General features: G+C 44.3%; 1 protein-coding gene and 1 long non-coding RNA gene across 2 annotated transcripts in view; one reads left to right on the plus strand and one right to left on the minus strand.

Annotated features, from left to right (window-relative positions):
- Positions 1-17,795, plus strand: part of si:ch73-242m19.1 (uncharacterized) — a 139,937-nt gene that overhangs the window by 18,004 nt on the left and 104,138 nt on the right. The window contains exons 6-9 of the mRNA XM_067985017.1: positions 9,834-9,969; positions 10,491-10,694; positions 14,049-14,235; positions 14,918-15,069. Of these exons, the coding sequence (XP_067841118.1) occupies positions 9,834-9,969; positions 10,491-10,694; positions 14,049-14,235; positions 14,918-15,069 (679 nt within the window). The remainder of the gene's footprint in view (positions 1-9,833; positions 9,970-10,490; positions 10,695-14,048; positions 14,236-14,917; positions 15,070-17,795) is intronic.
- Positions 14,787-17,795, minus strand: part of LOC137322013 (uncharacterized) — an 88,856-nt gene continuing 85,847 nt past the window's right edge. Inside the window, exon 4 of the long non-coding RNA XR_010962942.1 lies at positions 14,787-15,051. This is a non-coding gene — a long non-coding RNA (uncharacterized lncRNA). The remainder of the gene's footprint in view (positions 15,052-17,795) is intronic.

Raw genomic sequence — 17,795 nt, forward strand, 5'->3', positions numbered from 1 at the left:
GGGGCTGAGATAACTGGCCTCCAACAACCACTACCATCTTCCTTTGTGCTAGGTATGACTCCAGCCACTGGAGAGTTTTCCGCCTGATTCCCATTGACTTCAATTTTACTCGGGCTCCTTGGTGCCACACTCGGTCAAATGCTGCCTTGATGTCAAGGGCAGTCACTCTCACCTCACCTCTGGAATTCAGCTCTTTGGAGTTCAGAAGAATGAGAGGCGATCTTATTGAAACATATAAGATTGTGAAGGGGCTTGATCGGGTGGATGCGGTAAGGATGTTCCCAAGGATGGGTGAAACTAGAACTAGGGGACACAATCTTAGAATAAGGGGCTGCTCTTTCAAAACTGAGATGAGGAGAAACTTCTTCACTCAGAGGGTAGTAGGTCTGTGGAATTTGCTGCCCCAGGAAGCTGTGGAAGCTACATCATTAAATAAATTTAAAACAGAAATAGACAGTTTCCTAGAAGTAAAGGGAATTAGGGGTTACGGGGAGTGGGCAGGAAATTGGACATGAATTTAGATTTGAGGTTAGGATCAGATCAGCCATGATCTTATTGAATGGCGGAGCAGGCTCGAGGGGCCGATTGGCCTACTCCTGCTCCTATTTCTTATGTTCTTATGTTCTTTTGTCCATGTTTGGACCAAGGCTGTAATGAGGTCTGGAGCCGAGTGGTCCTGGCGGAACCCAAACTGAGCATCGGTAAGCAGGTTATTGGTGAGTAAGTGCCGCTTGATAGCACTGTTGACAACACCTTCCATCACTTTGCTGATGATTGAGAGTAGACTGATGGGACGGTAATTGGCCGGATTGGATTTGTCCTTTTTGTGGACAGGACATACCTGGGCAATTTTCCACATTGTCGGGTCGATGCCAGTGTTGTAGCAGTTTGGCTAGAGGCACAGCTAGTTCTGGAGTACACGTCTTCAGCACTACAGCCGGGATGTTGTCGGGGCCCATAGCCTTTGCTGTATCCAGTGCACTCAGCCGTTTCTATCAGGAGGAGGCTGAGATGGATCATCCACTCGGCACTTCTGGCTGAAGATGGTTGCAAACGCTTCAGCCTTGACTTTTGCACTCACGTGTTGGACTCTGCCATCATTGAGGATGGGGATGTTTACAGAGCCTCCTCTTCCCGTTAGTTGTTTAATTGTCCACCACCATTCACAACTGGATGTGTCAGTACTGCAGAGCTTTGATCTGATCTGTTGGTTGTGGAATTGCTTAGCTCTGTCTATGGCATGTTACTTCCGCTGTTTCGCATGCATGTAGTCCTGAGTTGTAGCTTCACCAGGTTGGCACCTCATTTTTTGGTAGGCCTGGTGCTGCTCCTGGCATGCTCTTCTACACTCCTCATTGAAACAGGGTTGATCCCCTGGCTTGTTGGTAATGGTAGAGTGAGAAATATGCCGGGCCATGAGGTTACAGATTGTGCTGGAATACAATTCTGCTGCTGCTGATGGCCCACAGCGCCTCATGGATGCCCAGTTTTGAGCTGCTAGATCATTCTGAATCTATCCCATTTAGCACGGTGGTAGTGCCACACAACACGTTGGATGGCATCCTCAGTGCGAAGACGGGACTTCGTCTCCACGAGGACTATGCGGGGGTCACTCCTACCAATACTGTCATGGACAGATGCATTTGCGACAGGTAGATTGGTGAGGACGAGGTCAATTAGGTTTTTCCCCTGTGTTGGTTCGCTCACCACCTGCCGCAGGCCCAGTCTGGCAGCTATGTCCTTCAGGACTCAGCCAGGTCGGTCAGTAGTGGTGCTACCGAGCCACTCTTGGTGATGGACATCGAAGTCCCTCACCCAGAGTACATTCTGTGCCCTCGCTACGCTCAGTGCTTCCTCCAAGTGGTGTTCAACATGGAGGAGGACTGATTCATCAGCTGAGGGAGGGCGGTAGGTGGTAATCAGCAGGAGGTTTCCTTGCCCATGTTTGACCTGATGCCATGAGATTTCATGGGGTCCAGAGTCAATGTTAAGGACTCTCAGGGCCATTCCCTCCTGACTGTATATCACTGTACCGCCACCTCTGGTGGGTCTGTCCTGCCGGTGGGACGGGACATACCCAGGGATGGTGATGGAAGAGTCTGGGAGATTGGCTGAAAGGTATGATTCTGTGAGTATGGCTATGTCATCCTGTTGCTTGACTGTTCTGTGGGACAGCTCTCCCAATTTTGGCATAAGTCCCCAGATGTTAGTGAGGAGGATTTTGCAGGGTTGACTCGGCTTCGTTTGCCTTTGTCGTGTCCGGTTTTATTCTTCTTATGACTTTTTTTAAGCGAGATTTTACAACTCAGTGGCTTGCTCGGCCATTTCAGAGGGCAATTAAGAATCAACCACATTGCTGTGGGTTTGGAGTCACATATAGGCCAGACTGGGTAAGGACGGCAGGTTTCCTTCCCTAAAGGGCATTAGTGAACCAGATGGGTTTTTACAACAGTCCAGTAGTTTCATGGCCACCATTACTGATACTGGTATTTTAATTCCAGATTTTAAAAATTTAATTAATTGAATTTAAATTCCCCAGCTGTCGTGGTGGGATTTGAACTCATGACTCCGGATTATTAGTACAGGCCTCTGGATTATTAGTCTAGTAACATAACCACGATGCTACCATACCCTTGACCAATACCGCTAAGACAGATTAACTGGTCATTTATCTCATTTACTGTTTGTGGGAACTCTCTGTGCACAAATTGGCTGGTATGTTTGCCTACTAAACAACAATTACACTACAAAAAATAATTAGTTGGCTGTGAAGCGCTTTGCCACATCTTGACAATGTGAACGCTGCTATATAAATTTAAGTTCTTTTATTTCTTTCTAGATGTTATCCACAATTGAGGTCATGAATATAAAATAGTCGCTAACAAATCCAATAGGGAAGTCAGGAGAAACTTCTTTACCCAAAGAGTGGTAAGAATGTGCTACCAGAATGAGTAATTGAGGCAAATAGCATAAAAGCATTAAGGGGGAATCTAGATAAGCACATAGGGAGAAAGGAATAGAAGAGTATCTTGATATGGTTAGATGAAGTAGGGAGAGAGCAGGTTCGTGTGGAGCATAAACACCGGCATAGACCAGATGGGTCGAATGGCCTGTTTCTGTGCTGTAGTTTCGATGTAACTCGATGTAAGACTAACTAGTCATTAATTTCCTGGCTTATAATTTCCCCTTTCATTTTACAGGATTGAATGTTTGCCACCTTTTAGTCCTTTGACAGAATTCCCATTTCCCAAGATTTTTGGAAAATTATTGCTAGTCCATCTGCCATCTCTTCCCCAACCTTTCTCAGTATTCTGCGATGCAGCGTCCATTTGAAAACTTATTTGCAAGCGTGACACGCACATGTCTTCCTCGGGTGCTCCAACCGTCCCACTTTCAACTCCCTTTGTTAAAAAATGATGAAAATACTTGTTAAACATTTCCATCCTACCTTCACCATGAAGTGCAAGATGGCTCCCATCGTCTATAAGCAGCCCCACCCATTCTTTCATTATCCTTTGGCTTGTGTGCTTATGAAAAACAATAAAAAGTAAAAGGATGGTCAAAGACACTACCTATAATTTTGCATCCCTCCAACCAACATCACTAAAACAGATTATCTGGTCGTTGTGTGTCCTGGAAAACCACACGTGCAGGAAGTGCTGCCAACTGCTTGAGCTCAAGCACGAGCTCTGAGATTGTGAGCTTGAGGGGCGGCTGGCGTCACTACAGTGCATACAGGAAGCTGAAAGTTCCGTGAATAGCAGGCCTCAGGAGGTCGTCAACCCACAGCTACAGAGAGTTCAGGCGGAGATGGAGGGGGTGACCACCAGACAGACTAGGAGGAACAGGCAGGCAGTGCAGGAGTCCCCTGGGAGTGTGGCACTACCAGTGAGGGAGTCCCTTGGGGGAGTGCAGTCAGGAGCAAATCCACGGGACCGTGGGAAACTTGGCTGCACAGGGGGGCAAAAGAAATGCAGCTGTTATAGGGGATTTGATAGTCAGAGGAATTTACAGGTGTTTCTACAACCGCCGATGTGAGTCTCGCCTGGTGTGTTGCCTCCCTGGTGCCAGGGTAAAGGACATCACTGAGAGGGCTCAGAACACTTTGAGGGGGGAAGGGGAACAGCCAGAAGTCGTGGTCCATGTGGGAACCAATGACATAGGAAGGAAAAGGGTCGAGGTTCTGCAGTCACAGTTTCAGGAGTTAGGGAGGAAGTTAAAAAGCAGGACCTCAAAGGTAGTAATCTCTGGATTACTCCCAGTGCCACACGCTAGTGAGTACAGGAATAGCAGGATAAGACAGGTTAATGCATGGCTGGAGGAATGGTGCAGGAGAGAGGGCTTCAGATTCCTGGGGCATTGGGACCAGTTCTGCGGCAGGAGGGATCTGTTCAAGAACAGGTTGCACCTCAGCAGAGCTGGGACCAATGTGCTCACGGGGAGGTTAACTGGTGCTGTGGGGGAGGGTTTAAACTAATTTGGCAGGTGGGTGGGCACCAGGATGAAACAGTAGCGAGGAGAAACAAAGTGCACAGAGGACTGGGAGGGACAAGTAGCACTAGAGTAAAGAATAGTTCAGAAATAGAAGGGATCAGACAGGGGGCAAATGCAAGGCAGTCTAAGATGAGATTGGGGTGCATGTGCGTAAATGCACGTAATGTGGTAAATAAGGTTGGTGAGCTGCAGGCTCAAGTCGCCACATGGGATTATGATATAGTGGTAATAACAGAGACCTGGCTCAGAGAATGGGAGGATTGGGAACTTAATAGTCCTGGCTACAAGGTATTCAGGAAAGATAGGGAAGAAAAGAAAGAAGTTGGGTGGCAGTATTGATCAAAGAAACTATTGTAGCACTGGAAAGGGATGATGTAATGCTGGAGTCAAAGACAGAATTTATTTGGTTAGAAGTAAGGAACAATAGAGGAGCTATTACGCTACTGGGTATGTACTATAGGCCACCAAATAGTGGGAAGGAGATAAAGGAGAACACTTGTAGGCAAATTATAGAAAGATGCAAGAACTATAGAGTAGTGATAATGGGGGACTTCAATTATCCCAATATAGACTGGGACAGTAACAGTGTAAAGGGTGAAGAGGGGGAGGAATTCCTGAAATGGGTACAAGAGAACTTTCTGGAACAGTGTGTTTCCAGCCCAAACAGGCAGGAAACCATGCTGGATCTAGTTCTGGGGAATGTAGTGGAGCAGGTAAAGCATGTTTCAGTGAGGGAGCATTTGGGGAACAGTGATCATAATATCATTAGGTTTAGAATAGTTATGGAAAAGGACAAGGAACAATCAAATGTGAAAATGCTTAACTGGAGGAGAGCTAATTTCAGTGAGTTAAAAAGGGATCTTGCCCAGGTGGATTAGAATCAGAAATTGGTAGGTAAAATAGTAATTGAACAATGGGAGGCCTTCAAGGAGGAGTTGGTTCAGATACCAAGTAGACACATCCCCATGAGGGGGAAAAGAAGGCATCCAAACCTGGAGCTCCCTGAATGACTAAAGATACAGAGATTAAAATGAAACAGAAAAAGGAGGCTTATGACGAATGTAAGGTTCATAATATAGTAGAGAACCAATCTGATTACAGAAAGTACAGAGGAGATCTAAAAAAGGGAATAAGAGGGGCAGAGAGAGAGTATGAGAATAGATTAGGGGCTAACATAAAAGGGAACAGAAAAGTCTTTCATAAACATATAAATAGTGAAAAGGTAGTCAAACGAAGCATGGGACCGATTAGGGACAAAAAAGGCAGTTTTTGTGAAGAGCGGGCATGGCTGAGGCATTAAATGAATACAAGGCATCCGTCTTCAGTGGAGAAGAGGATGCTGCCATTGTAACAGTAAAGGAGGATCTATGAGTGATATTGGATAGGATAAAAATAGATAAAAAGTAGAAAAGTCACCCGGTCCAGATGGGATGCATCATAGGTTTTTTTATTCGTTCATGGGATGTGGGCGTCGCTGGCGAGGCCAGCATTCATTGCCCATCCCTAATTGCCCTTGAGAAGGTGGTTGTGAGCCGCCGCCTTGAACCATTGCAGTCCGTGTGGTGAAGGTTCTCCCACAGTGCTATTAAGTAGGGAGTTCCAGGATTTTGATCCAGCGACGATGAAGGAACGGCGATATATTTCCAAGTCGGGTTGGTGTGTGACTTGGAGGGGAACGTGCAGGTGGTGTTGTTCCCATGTGCCTGCTGCCCTTGTCCTTCTAGGTGGTAGAGGTCGCGGGTTTGGGAAGTGCTGTCGAAGAAGCCTTGGTGAGTTACTGCAGTGCATCCTGTGGATGGTACACACTGCAGCCACAGTGCGCCAGTGGTGAAGGGAGTGAATGTTTAGGGTGGTGGATGGGGTGCCAATCAAGCGGGCTGCTTTGTCCTGGATGGTGTCGAGCTTCTTGAGTGTTGTTGGAGCTGCACTCATCCGGGCAAGTAGAGAGTATTCCATCGCACTTGTGCCTTGTAGATGATGGAAAGGCTTTGGGGAGTCAGGAGGTGAGTCACTCGCCGCAGAATACCCAGTGTCTGACCTGCTCTTGTAACCACAGTATTTATGTGGTTGGTCCAATTAAGTTTCTGGTCAATGGTGACCCCCAGGATGTTGATGGTGGGGGATTCGGCCATGGTAATGCCGTTGAATGTCAAGGGGAGGTGGTTGGACTCTTTTGCAGGTTACTGAGGGAAGTAAGGGTGGAAATTCCGGAGAATGTGGCCACAGTCGTTAAGTTCTCCATAGATATGGGGATGGTGTCGGACGACTGGAGGATTGCAAATGTCACACCCCTGTTCAAAAAAGGGGAGAGATATAAACCTGGCAATTATAGGCCAGTCAGCCTAACATCGGTTGTAGGGAAACTTTTAGAGACAATAATCCGGGACAAAATTAATTGGCACTTAGAAAAGTATGGGCTAATAAATAGAAGTCAGCACGGATTTGTTAAAGGAAAATTGTGTTTGACTAATTGATTGAGTTCTTTGATGAAGTAACAGAGAGGGTTGATGGTGGTATTGCGGTTGATGTTGTGTATATGGACTTTCAAAAGGCATTTGATAAAGTGCCACATAATAGACTTGTTCACAAAAATAAAGCCCATGGGATTAAAGGGATAGTGGCAGAGTGGATACAAAATTGGCTAAGGGACAGAAAGCAGAGAATAGTGGTGACCGGTTGTTTTTCAGACTGGAGGGAAGTATAAAATGGTGTTCTCCAGGGGTTGGTATTAGGACCACTGCTCTTTTTAGTATATATTAATGACCTTGGCTTGGATATACAGGGTATAATTTCAAAGTTTGCAGATGACACAAAACTCGGAAATGTAGTAAACAAAGTGGAGGATAGTAACAGACTTCAGGACACAGACAGACTGGTGAAATGGGTAGACATATGGTAGATGAAATTTAACGCAGAGAAGTGTGAAGTGATGCATTTCGGTAGGAAGAATAAGGAGAGGCAATATAAACTAAATGCTACAATTTTAAAGGGGGTGCAGGAATAAAGAGACCTGGGGGTGCAGATACACAAATCTTTGAAGGTGGCAGGACAAGTTGAGAAGGCTGTTAAAAGAGCATATGGGATCCTGGGCTTTATTAATGGATTGTAAACAATTTTACAACACCAAGTTATAGTCCAGCAATTTTATTTTAAATTCACAAGCTTTCGGAGGCTTCCTCCTTCCTCAGGTGAACGTTGTTGGAACGTTCACCTGAGGAAGGAGGAAGCCTTCGAAAGCTTGTGAATTTAAAATACAATTGCTGGACTATAACTTGGTGTTGTAAAATTGTTTACAATTGTCAACCCCAGTCCATCACCGGCATCTCCACATCATTTATTAATGGAGGCATAGAGTGTAAAAGCAAGGAAATTATTCTAAACCTTTATAAAAGACTAGTTAGGCCCCAGCTGGAGTATTGTGTTCAATTCTGGGCAACACACTTTAGGAAGGATGTCAAGACCTTAGAGAGGGTGCAAAAGAGATTTACTAGAATGGTACCAGGGATGAGGGACTTCAGTTATGTGGAGAGATTGGAGAATCTGTGGTTGTTCTCCTTAGAACAGAGAAGGTTAAGGGGAGATTTGATGAAGGTGTTCAAAATCATGAACGGTTTTGACAGAGTAAATAAGGAGAAACTGTTTCTAGTGGCAGAAGGGTCGGTAACCAGGGGACGCAGATTTAAGGTGATCGGCAAAAGAGCCAGTGGCGACATGAGGAAACATTTTTTTAGGCGGCGAGTTGTTATGATCTGGAATGCACTGCCTGAAAGGGTGGTGAAAGCAGATTCAATAGTAACTTTCAAAATGGAATTGGATAAACACTTGAAGGGAAAAAATTTACAGGGCTATGGGGAAAGAGCAGGGGAATGGGACTAAATGGATAGCTCTTTGAAAGAGGTGGCAGAGGCATGATGGACCGAATGGTCTCCTCCAGTGCTGTACCTACTATGATACTATGATTAATGCTTTGCTGTTTGTGGGACCTTGCTGTGCGCAAATTAGCTGCCGTATTTCCTACATTACAACAGTGACTACACTTCAAAAGTGCTTAATTGGCTGTAAAGCAGTGAGTAATGGTGAATGGTTGTTTTGGGATGAACTGAGGTCATGAAAGGCATTATATGAATGCAAGTCTGTCCTTTCTTTCTGTCTTATAGGAAAGTATATAGCCCCTGCCTGATGGGTGCAAAAGGTGGGACAACTGAGAGTGAGATATAGAGGATTGTGGGTGATCTATTACTATGTGGCTCAGTTCATTTGGGCCCCATGAAATGTGGTTTTGTACAAACATTGGGTTGTGATTTTTACATCCTGTTTCATTATGATTCTTTCCTAACTAATGCCATTGAATATATTCCAAATTGATCACCAGCCAGTTACAATGCACTAGTTTTGTTCCCAGAAAAGTGTGAGCCATGGCTTAGTTGGTAGCACTCACGTCTCTGAGTCAGAAGGTTGTGGGTTCAATTCTCACAGCATTCCCACAAAATCTAGGCTGACACTCCAATGTACTTCAGCACTGAGGGAGTCTTTTGGATGAGATGTTAAACCGAGGCCCTGTCTGCTCTCTCAGGTGAAATAAAAGATCCCATGGCACTATTTTGAAGAAGAGCAGAGGAGTTCTCCCTGTTGTCCCGGCCAATATTTAACCTTCACTCAACATCACTAAAACAGATTATCTGGTCATTATCACATTGCTGTTTGTGGGACCTTGCTGTGTGAAAATTGGCTGCCATGTTTCCTACATTACAACAGTGACTACACTTCAAAAGTACTTAATTGACTGTAAAGCGCTTTGGGACGTCCTGAGGTCATGAAAGGTGCTATATAAATTAAACTCTTTTCTTTTACTTCCTCAAAGTGCCTCACTGAACAGCACTGTCAAGAATTGACAAAACTCAGCCAACCGAGATTTATCATGGCTTAGAGTGACGAGGAACCTTGGCACTTAAACTCATGGCTGACTAGGAAATAAGCTGTCCAGTACTTGTACTTATAAGCAGCTGTCAAAATTTTAATTGAATTTAAATGGACTTTACAAAACATCCTCTAATTCTCATTTACAATATAGAGGAATGTGACAATCTTGTATTCATTCTTTCTAGTGTTGTCAAGATAAAGAACTCCTGCACCTTAATTAAATACGCACAGTATTGGCATGTAACCACTAAGATGCCAATCATTGTCTCATATTCTTTAGAGAGGTGAAAAATCTTTGAGTAGCACTGATTTGAAGTTTCAATCTGGATAAGCACCCAGCAGGGATAAGGAGCTGCTGCATCATCAGACAGTTACTACAGTTCACTCTTTCTCATCCCCTTCTATTTTTTTTCTTGCAGTTATAGCTACACTACCACTATGCAGCTGCTGGGATTGGACGAGGTGAATGAGGACAATATAAGAGACCCTGTGATGACACGGGGGGCTTATTTGTCTCTCCTCTTCTTGCGCCACTTGAGAATCCGAGAGCTTCAGGTAACAGCTCCGCTTGCACAGATCTGCAGTGCTTCTTTCTTTCTTGTATATCTCTGCTCCACCACTCAGCATTTCAGATATGTTGAACCACATTTCGGAAGTAAAATAAATCTAAGCTTCGCATCAATTAATTTGCTGCCACATTTCGCTTAGAAACATGGCAGCGTATAACTGATGTGATCGTGATCTGTACAGAAAATGCTGTAAATGCAAAACAGACTGGTCAGTATATGAAAAAGAAAGAAGGATTAACATTTTGTATGTGATCCTTCATCGAGACTCTTTCAGATGCTCATTGACCTGTTGTGGATTTCAGGCATTTTCTGTTTTTTAATTCAGATTCTCAACATTTTTCACCTCTAATATTGTCGAGCCTTGAAATTAGACTGCTCAAATATTAGCTTGCCAACACTTGACTTGTTCATGTGAAATAGTTTTGTCTACTATTTTTAGTGGTCATTATACTAGGTGCTAAACTGCCGATGGTAACTGTTTAGTTTGTTATACTTCTTGCTCTGCAGCGAATCTGCTTAGGAATACTGAACTACTTCAGATCCATTGAACGAACTCTGACCATCAGCATCTCCGGCTTGACCCTGAATGGGGGCAAGTTAGTTCGTACAGCAGCAGACACATGCTGGGTCAGTGCAGCAAAAGGTGGTTCAGGTGTTTCAGATGGCATGGGCTCTCATTATTATTTACATAACACACCAGGAGATTACAAGGTACCGTATTAGCATTTCCTACAATGTTGCTTTCAGCCGCTGGTGTTCAAATTAACTGTGGGGGGAGGGGTCATTTGTACTTGAGTGCCCCAAATTGGGTACACTTGAAAGAAAGAAAGATTTGCATTTATATAGTGCCTTTCATGACCTCAGGACATCCCAAAGTGTTTTACAGCCAATGAAGTATTTTTGATGTGTAGTGACTGTTGTAATGTAGGAAACACAGCAGCCAATTTGCATGCAGCAAGCTCCCATATTTAGTGAGGAATAAATATTGGCCAGGACACCAGGGAAGACTCCCCTGCTCTTCTTCGAAGTAGTGCCGTGGGATCTTTCACGTCCACCTGAGAAGGCAGATGCGGCCTCGGTTTCATATCTCATCTGAAAGATGGCATCTCCGACAGTGCAGCACTCCTTCTGTACTGTAGCCTTGATATCAGCCTAGATTTTGTGTTCAAGTCTCTGGAATGGGACTTGAAACCACAACCTTCTGGCCATGCATTTCAAAGCAAACTAGCATTGCTGTTTGGCATCCCTAGGGGGTAGAAACCTTGTGAGGGTTCTCCCGATCTCCCGCTGTAACTTGGACGGCTTATTGATGAAAACCCTAGAGAAACAATGTAAATGGCCATTACCCAGAGTTTCTGCCGAAGTTACAGTGAGAGATCGGGAGAACCTCCACAGAAATTCCAGCTGCGGGATCCAAATTTCTCTCTAATTTTGCGCTAGTGCCAAAATGGTGTAGGCTTCTATTCAAGTGCTCGCATCCACAAATATGCAATGTTTCCCAGCTCTCAGGGTGTTTGTTAATCTTTGTGGTAATTTTAAACAGATGAGTATGATGTGCAGTAGCAGTTATGCTTTGGTGGCCATTTTATTGTATTATAATTGGAAAACAGCCAAAGGGAGTGCACAGAGAGATGGGTTTCCATTCCTCTTTTATGTGCTAAATTCAGAATTTTCTGTTCCCCACCCTTTAGATCGTAGCTCATGCAATGATATGGTCCCATGGGAGCTTTGTTGGATAAAATAACGTGATTAACTCAAGGAATGTATTGATAAAATCAATGACTCACAAGCCACTAATTGTTTGGCTCAAATAGCCAATTAAGTTATACCCATTGGCTCAAATATTTTATTGGCTAAAGGCCAACCAATTACTAAACAGCTAAGGAAAAGGCACCAACGAACAACCAGCAACTACCACAGAAGCAACCAAATTGCTCAAAAGCAGTGTTCAAACTGCTGTCAGCAGCCATCTCAATTCCCCATACAACCCACTGTACACTCCTAAAAGTTATTTTTTTAACGTGTTTTGTTATAAATGTAGCAATTGAAGGGCAAAAAAGAATCACAAGATTAGCCATAATCTTATGTTTCCCATTTTCCAATAACTTCGAATAGCTATCACCTACGCGGGCTCCCCCCTTCCCCTCCCACCTTTGCAGGTTTGCATTCTGGCCTGTTTCCAAAGCTTTGTTACTTAAGCTTGGAATTTTGAGTCCTGATCTTTTTCGACCTCTGCACATGCACAATTGTTCACGTTTTTGCACATGTACACTTTCGGTGTCCCTCAATTTCCCACTCTCCTGGCCTCCAATAGTGCAGGATATGGGAGTAGTGGAAAGGGTGGTCATGTTTGGAAGCATTGGAGACATGGTACCAGGGCACCGTAGGAGTGGGAGAAAGATGTCAGCATGTGGCAGCACTAGGGGATGTCCAGGGTACTGGGAGCTTCCAGGCTGTGGGAACACTAGGAAAGCGAGGCTGTGGCAGTGGTGGGAGAGTGCACTTTGGATGTGACAGTGCTGGGATGTCAGTGATGATATGTGGGAACATTGTTGATGGGGTTTTCTTTGGGAGCAGGCTGATTGTTGAGAGAAGTGGGAGTAGTGAAAGGCAGTGGGAGAGAGCAGAGAGGGGAAGAAAGCTTTGAGTGTTCAAGGCAGAAGTGAAGGAGTCTAGTCCTGGGGGAGGAGCGGGGCATTTTAAAAAAGGGTTTCCGATGTCATGATTTGGGAAAGCTTAGATAATTTAAAACATTGTTTAAAGGTGGGAAATCATGACTGGGCTTTCCTCCTGTCGTGATCAGATCTCAAAGTCTGGTTATGGGGAGGAGGGATTTCTTTAAAATACAAAATACTTTCAAGAATTCCCCCAGCAAAACAAGACCCTTTCCCACACTCTCCCACTACCTACTGTAACCCTACTAGACATGACCCAACTGTGACCCTACTATGTGATCCTGACCCACACCCCCAAGTGCTCAAAGCCATCTATTGATTCTACATGACAAATTTCCAGCTGTTCCTGGCAACAATCGGAAATGTGGCATTTAGCACTCCGGTGATGCTGGGGGGGAGCTTTGGACCTTTTGGTGGGGTTTGGGTCAGTGGTCACGGAATAGTGGGCAGGTGGCAGCAATGGTGCTCCAGAATGGGTCCGCCTGATTTGGGGTGGGGGGGGGGGATAGTAAGGCAACTGCTGTGAAGGGCAGCGTTTTGAAGGAAGCAGGCAGTTTCAGGCCTGTGGCTTGATGTTAGCGTCTCCAACGTAGGTGGCACTGTGGAGAGCAAAGGAAAGTAAATAAATAATTTTAAGCATGTTAGAAATTGGTGTGATAGGAAGTGACTGTTATTTGTTGAGAATCGTGCACACACAAAAGGCATTTAACATATTATAGATAATGCATTGTGCGTTCCTGTAATTATTAAAGAGCATATTCTCCAGCTCACTTCTAATCTGCCTCTCTTATTTGTTCTTTATTCACTAATCCATGAATACTGATCTTGTATTATTTATTCTCGATATATTTTTTAACTGAAAGTACATTACACCCTGATTCGTTAGAAGGTACATTCCTTAAAATGAAATACTTTTTTGAAAAAAAAATTGTTGTCACCTTCGCTGTTATACACTTCAAATCATGTTTCTGTATAATGTGAAAATTATATGGAGTGACGGGCAGTCAAGTGAGCTTGTTACTTGTGTAACTGTCCCATGGAGAGCTGGTGAAACAGGCTCAGGCTGTAAGGGGGTTGAAACGCACGGCTGCAGTTTGCTCACGTTTAAAATGTTGCCTCCGATAGATTTGGGGCACTTATATTTTAACTTGCAAATTCTTATCAGTAGATTTGCAATGTGAATAATAATTCTACTGCCAGCAGTGCCAATTACTGCTGACACTGTGAAGGAATTTCCAGTCCTGAGCCTGTTGCTAAATGTGTCCAATAAAGAATACTGCTCCTTTAAGATAAAGATACAGATTGGAGAAGGACGGACTTACTTGTTTCCAGAAAGAAACTGTCAAGTGTGTGCAAAATAATTGATCAATATTTATAATCATGCTTATAGCGGTATGTCACCGAATTTATGGAGTTCTCAGAGATTGAGAACCACGATGATTTCTACACGACTGAGGACAGTTACATTCACACCCAGGACCAGCGGGGGTTTTACATAATGTATGACGTGGCAATAAAGGATCTAAAAGAGTTAGAAAACCAGCTGCTGCTTCTTGCAACCCAATATATTGAGAAAGGTAAGGTGATAAATGGTCTTGTACATCCTCATACTATGACGTGTACTGCTTCTTCTCTCTTTTAAAGGGCCACTGACTCCATGAGCAAAGCTTTTCTCATGCTTGAGGAGGAAGAGGAGTTGTAAGCCCTATTTATTATGCATACTTCACGCGCAAGTCATGCAGACACGCTGCCAAGTGTTTTGTTTCATGATGGGTTTTGAAGCTGGTGTCAATAATGAAAACACAAACATTTTGCTATAGATTGGAGTTTAAACAATCAGGTTTCTATAAATTCAGCGAATGGACAGTTTTCTCTTTTGGTCTTTGTTCCCAGTGTCTTCTAGCACACGAGTACTTGCAAATCCCGATTTATCACTTTCACATTGAACGCTTAAATGGCTCGTTTATGCATAGGGTATAGTTATTATCCTGGTAGCTGGGATCATATTGAAATGAGTGCCAGAGCAAATTAGGGTAGATAATCTGTGTTGTGTAACCTGACGTGACCTGGAAGTGCCTGAGGATGTCAGTGTGTATAAAATGGAAGACATTTACAGCATTTCCTTTTCTTTCATTTAATTAGCGCCTTATTAGTCACTTATAAAATCTGATACACAAATCAGTCGAATTTACATGCTGTGTTGCAAGTTACTGTGATACAACTGAGCTAAAACTTCTCTCTACGTGTCCCTTTTTAAAGATCCGAGAACATGCCAGAGAGTTTCCTCTGCAGGAAGACCACAGTGTGGGGAAGTTGATCTTCCAGGCTGGGCCCATCTCTCAGTAGATCGATTTTCTGTTTTGCTTGACCTGTGGAGGTGTGAAACAGCTTTTCTGGAGAACAAACAACAGGTAAAAAGGGTACACTGTGTTCACTCTTAATATATTAGGAAAAAAATGAGATTATAGAATAACAAACAAACCATCCTTTGTGATCTTTGTCCATATTTGAATAATTGACAAAATTATTAAACTAAACAGTAAAGAAATATGGAGATTGAGGGGTGTACTATATAATTTATGGTTTGCATGATATATTACACCTGCGTGTCCATACTCATTACATGCAGTATATGTCCTTGTGCACAAAGAGAAGTGTGTTTATGTACTCAAAGTGTACCAGCCTATTTGTTCAAAGTCCAAAAGAACAATGAAAGAATGCTAAACACGTCACAAAACACATTAAATACACACATCAGGCATGGAAAACGTTTTAATGTGTTGTGCAGCCTGTCATTCGTTCATTGTTCGTTTGGACTTTAAACAACTGGGCTGGGACTCTGCTTCTGCACTGCAATTTTACACCCATTTGTTATAATGGACAGATAGTGACAGGCTAATAAGTGCAACATCAGAAAATCCTGGCCCTGATGGGTTTTTTTTTCCTGCACAAAGTGGCTGACATCTGTGATGTCCACAGTAGATACCTGTGGGATTAAAAGTTGAGAGCAGTTGTGATCTTCTTTACCAGTCCAGATGTTGACTGCCTCCGGTGACACACCTCAGTTACATCCTTTCGGGTAAGTTTGAGGCTCCTCATGCACTGCTCCTCCTTCACGTCCAGGTAAGTGGTGATGTAACACATTCACTGCTTCTCTGACATATCGAGGTTTGTGCAGGAGCAGGCATATTGGAGGATGAATGCAGAGCATCTCTGGTGCTGTCTGACCTGCCTTACATCTGTCCTTTGGTCCTTCTCTCCTCCCTTCTCCAAAAACACAAGTACCTGATTGCAGGAAAATTGGCCCTAATGCTAGTTTTCCAATGCTGATAGAGCAGTAAGCTGACCTCACTGGATTAATTTAAATAATTATAGTATGCTCCCTGTACATTTTCTACCTGTGCACCTTTGGTGGCAGGTGGGTGAGGAATTTTAACTTGCATCTATCTCTCTGCTGTCTGTGTGATGGCTATCATCGTGTTCCTGTTTATTATTCAAATTCCACAGTCTCCTCTCTTTCTTCTCATTCTCTCTCTCTCTTTCTTCTAGCCTCTCCTTGTCTCCTCAACCCTTTTGTGTCTCAGCCGTATTTTATTCTGAGCTGTGTCCAGGTAAACTCTAACAATGGCCTGATCTCATTCCAAGCTGCCGCTGCAGGGACCACATGGACTTCAACCTCTTTCCTGCCACTAGGGATTTTTTTAAATCATAAATGAAGTAAAACAGAATAGAAAGAGGAATTGTTCACCTCAAACAAAATCTGACTTTACTGAACCTCAGCAATTTTATCGAGAGAGGTTTTGACCTTTTGGGTGGCCGACCGACTGAGTGCGCGCCGGCCGATCGCCTGTAACCGGGGCAAAGAAGCGGCCGTGATTTATGAGGCACCGGCCTCGTTAACATTGGGGTTGAGGGGTTCCTCCGGGCCCCACACAAATAATCCCAAACTCACCTTGACTGAGCCTCTTCGGCTCCATCACCCGTGGAACTGGTCAGCATGTGCACGGTGCACGGTCTCAACCAGCTCCGAAGTAAAACGACTATCGGGGTCCTAGGACCACCATTTGCATATTAAAAGGGGCCTACCATCAGAGGCAGGTGGGCGCTTCGAGCACCCAGCGATAGGCCCTCTTCAAAATGTCGCCGGCCTTTTCGTTGGTGTTAACGGGGAGGAAAAGCAACCGACCCCATTTTGAGGCCGTTACCTCCCCGTTAATAGCAGAAGTGAAAATTGACCCTCCGTGTTTTAATTATTTAAAACATTGTTTTATTTTGAATAAAATTAGAAGTGTTAAGACCTATGACCAGTCAAACAGGGCCGCGGTCCAATAGTTGGCACAAAGGTACCTGAGCAGCTAGGTGACAACAAGAAGGAATGCAGATAAATGGATGTACATTCTCCTCGCATTCTCCAGGCAGGACTCTTTTTAAAAACCATTTCTGTCAACAGCTCAGGCTCCTAACAACCCTGGGCACCCATTTTATGTGGGCAGGTAGATGATTTGGTGGAAATTCTGGGAAATGTGTGTGAAGGACGCTAAAACATCATTTAAGGTTCATCTGTATATTGGAACATGTCAAACTGATGAGTGTCAGAAAGAATGCTGCCTAACAATTGCATGGAATGTAAAATGGGCAGACAACTGGCGTGACATTTCCCCATTTTATATTTTCCCGTTCGTTTTGCCTATTTTTTGGGGGCAAAACTGAGCAGAAAGTCTTGAGTAGAGGGTATTCCCGCCCACTGCCATTTTATCCAAGAATATTCCTGGCACGTGAGAGGCCGCCCGGCCCAGGCAGGCAGGGACCGAATGAATATGCTGAAGTTGGGGCCCAATGATATGATTGGCACCTCAACACAATTTTCATTTGAAATGGTGGGAGGTCAGCACGGCACCAAATCTGCCACAAAAACCTGGCCGGAGGCAGTAGAGTGGCCAGGAGAGGCCAAGGTGAGTAATCTCCAGGATTCACAAGGAATCCTTGGGCCTCCCCAGCCACGAGCTTCCCCCTCCCTCTTTCCCCCCCCCCCCCGCCCCACCAGCGGCAGCTCTTTAGAGACCCCACTCCCAGTACGATCCACGGCAGCGTGGGCCTCCCGCCCGTCAGCTGTGGTGTCATTCCTGCTGGCTTCGGC

The sequence above is a fragment of the Heptranchias perlo genome, chromosome 5 (genome assembly GCF_035084215.1).
Source record: "Heptranchias perlo isolate sHepPer1 chromosome 5, sHepPer1.hap1, whole genome shotgun sequence".
NCBI classification, from domain to species: Eukaryota; Metazoa; Chordata; class Chondrichthyes; order Hexanchiformes; family Hexanchidae; genus Heptranchias; species Heptranchias perlo.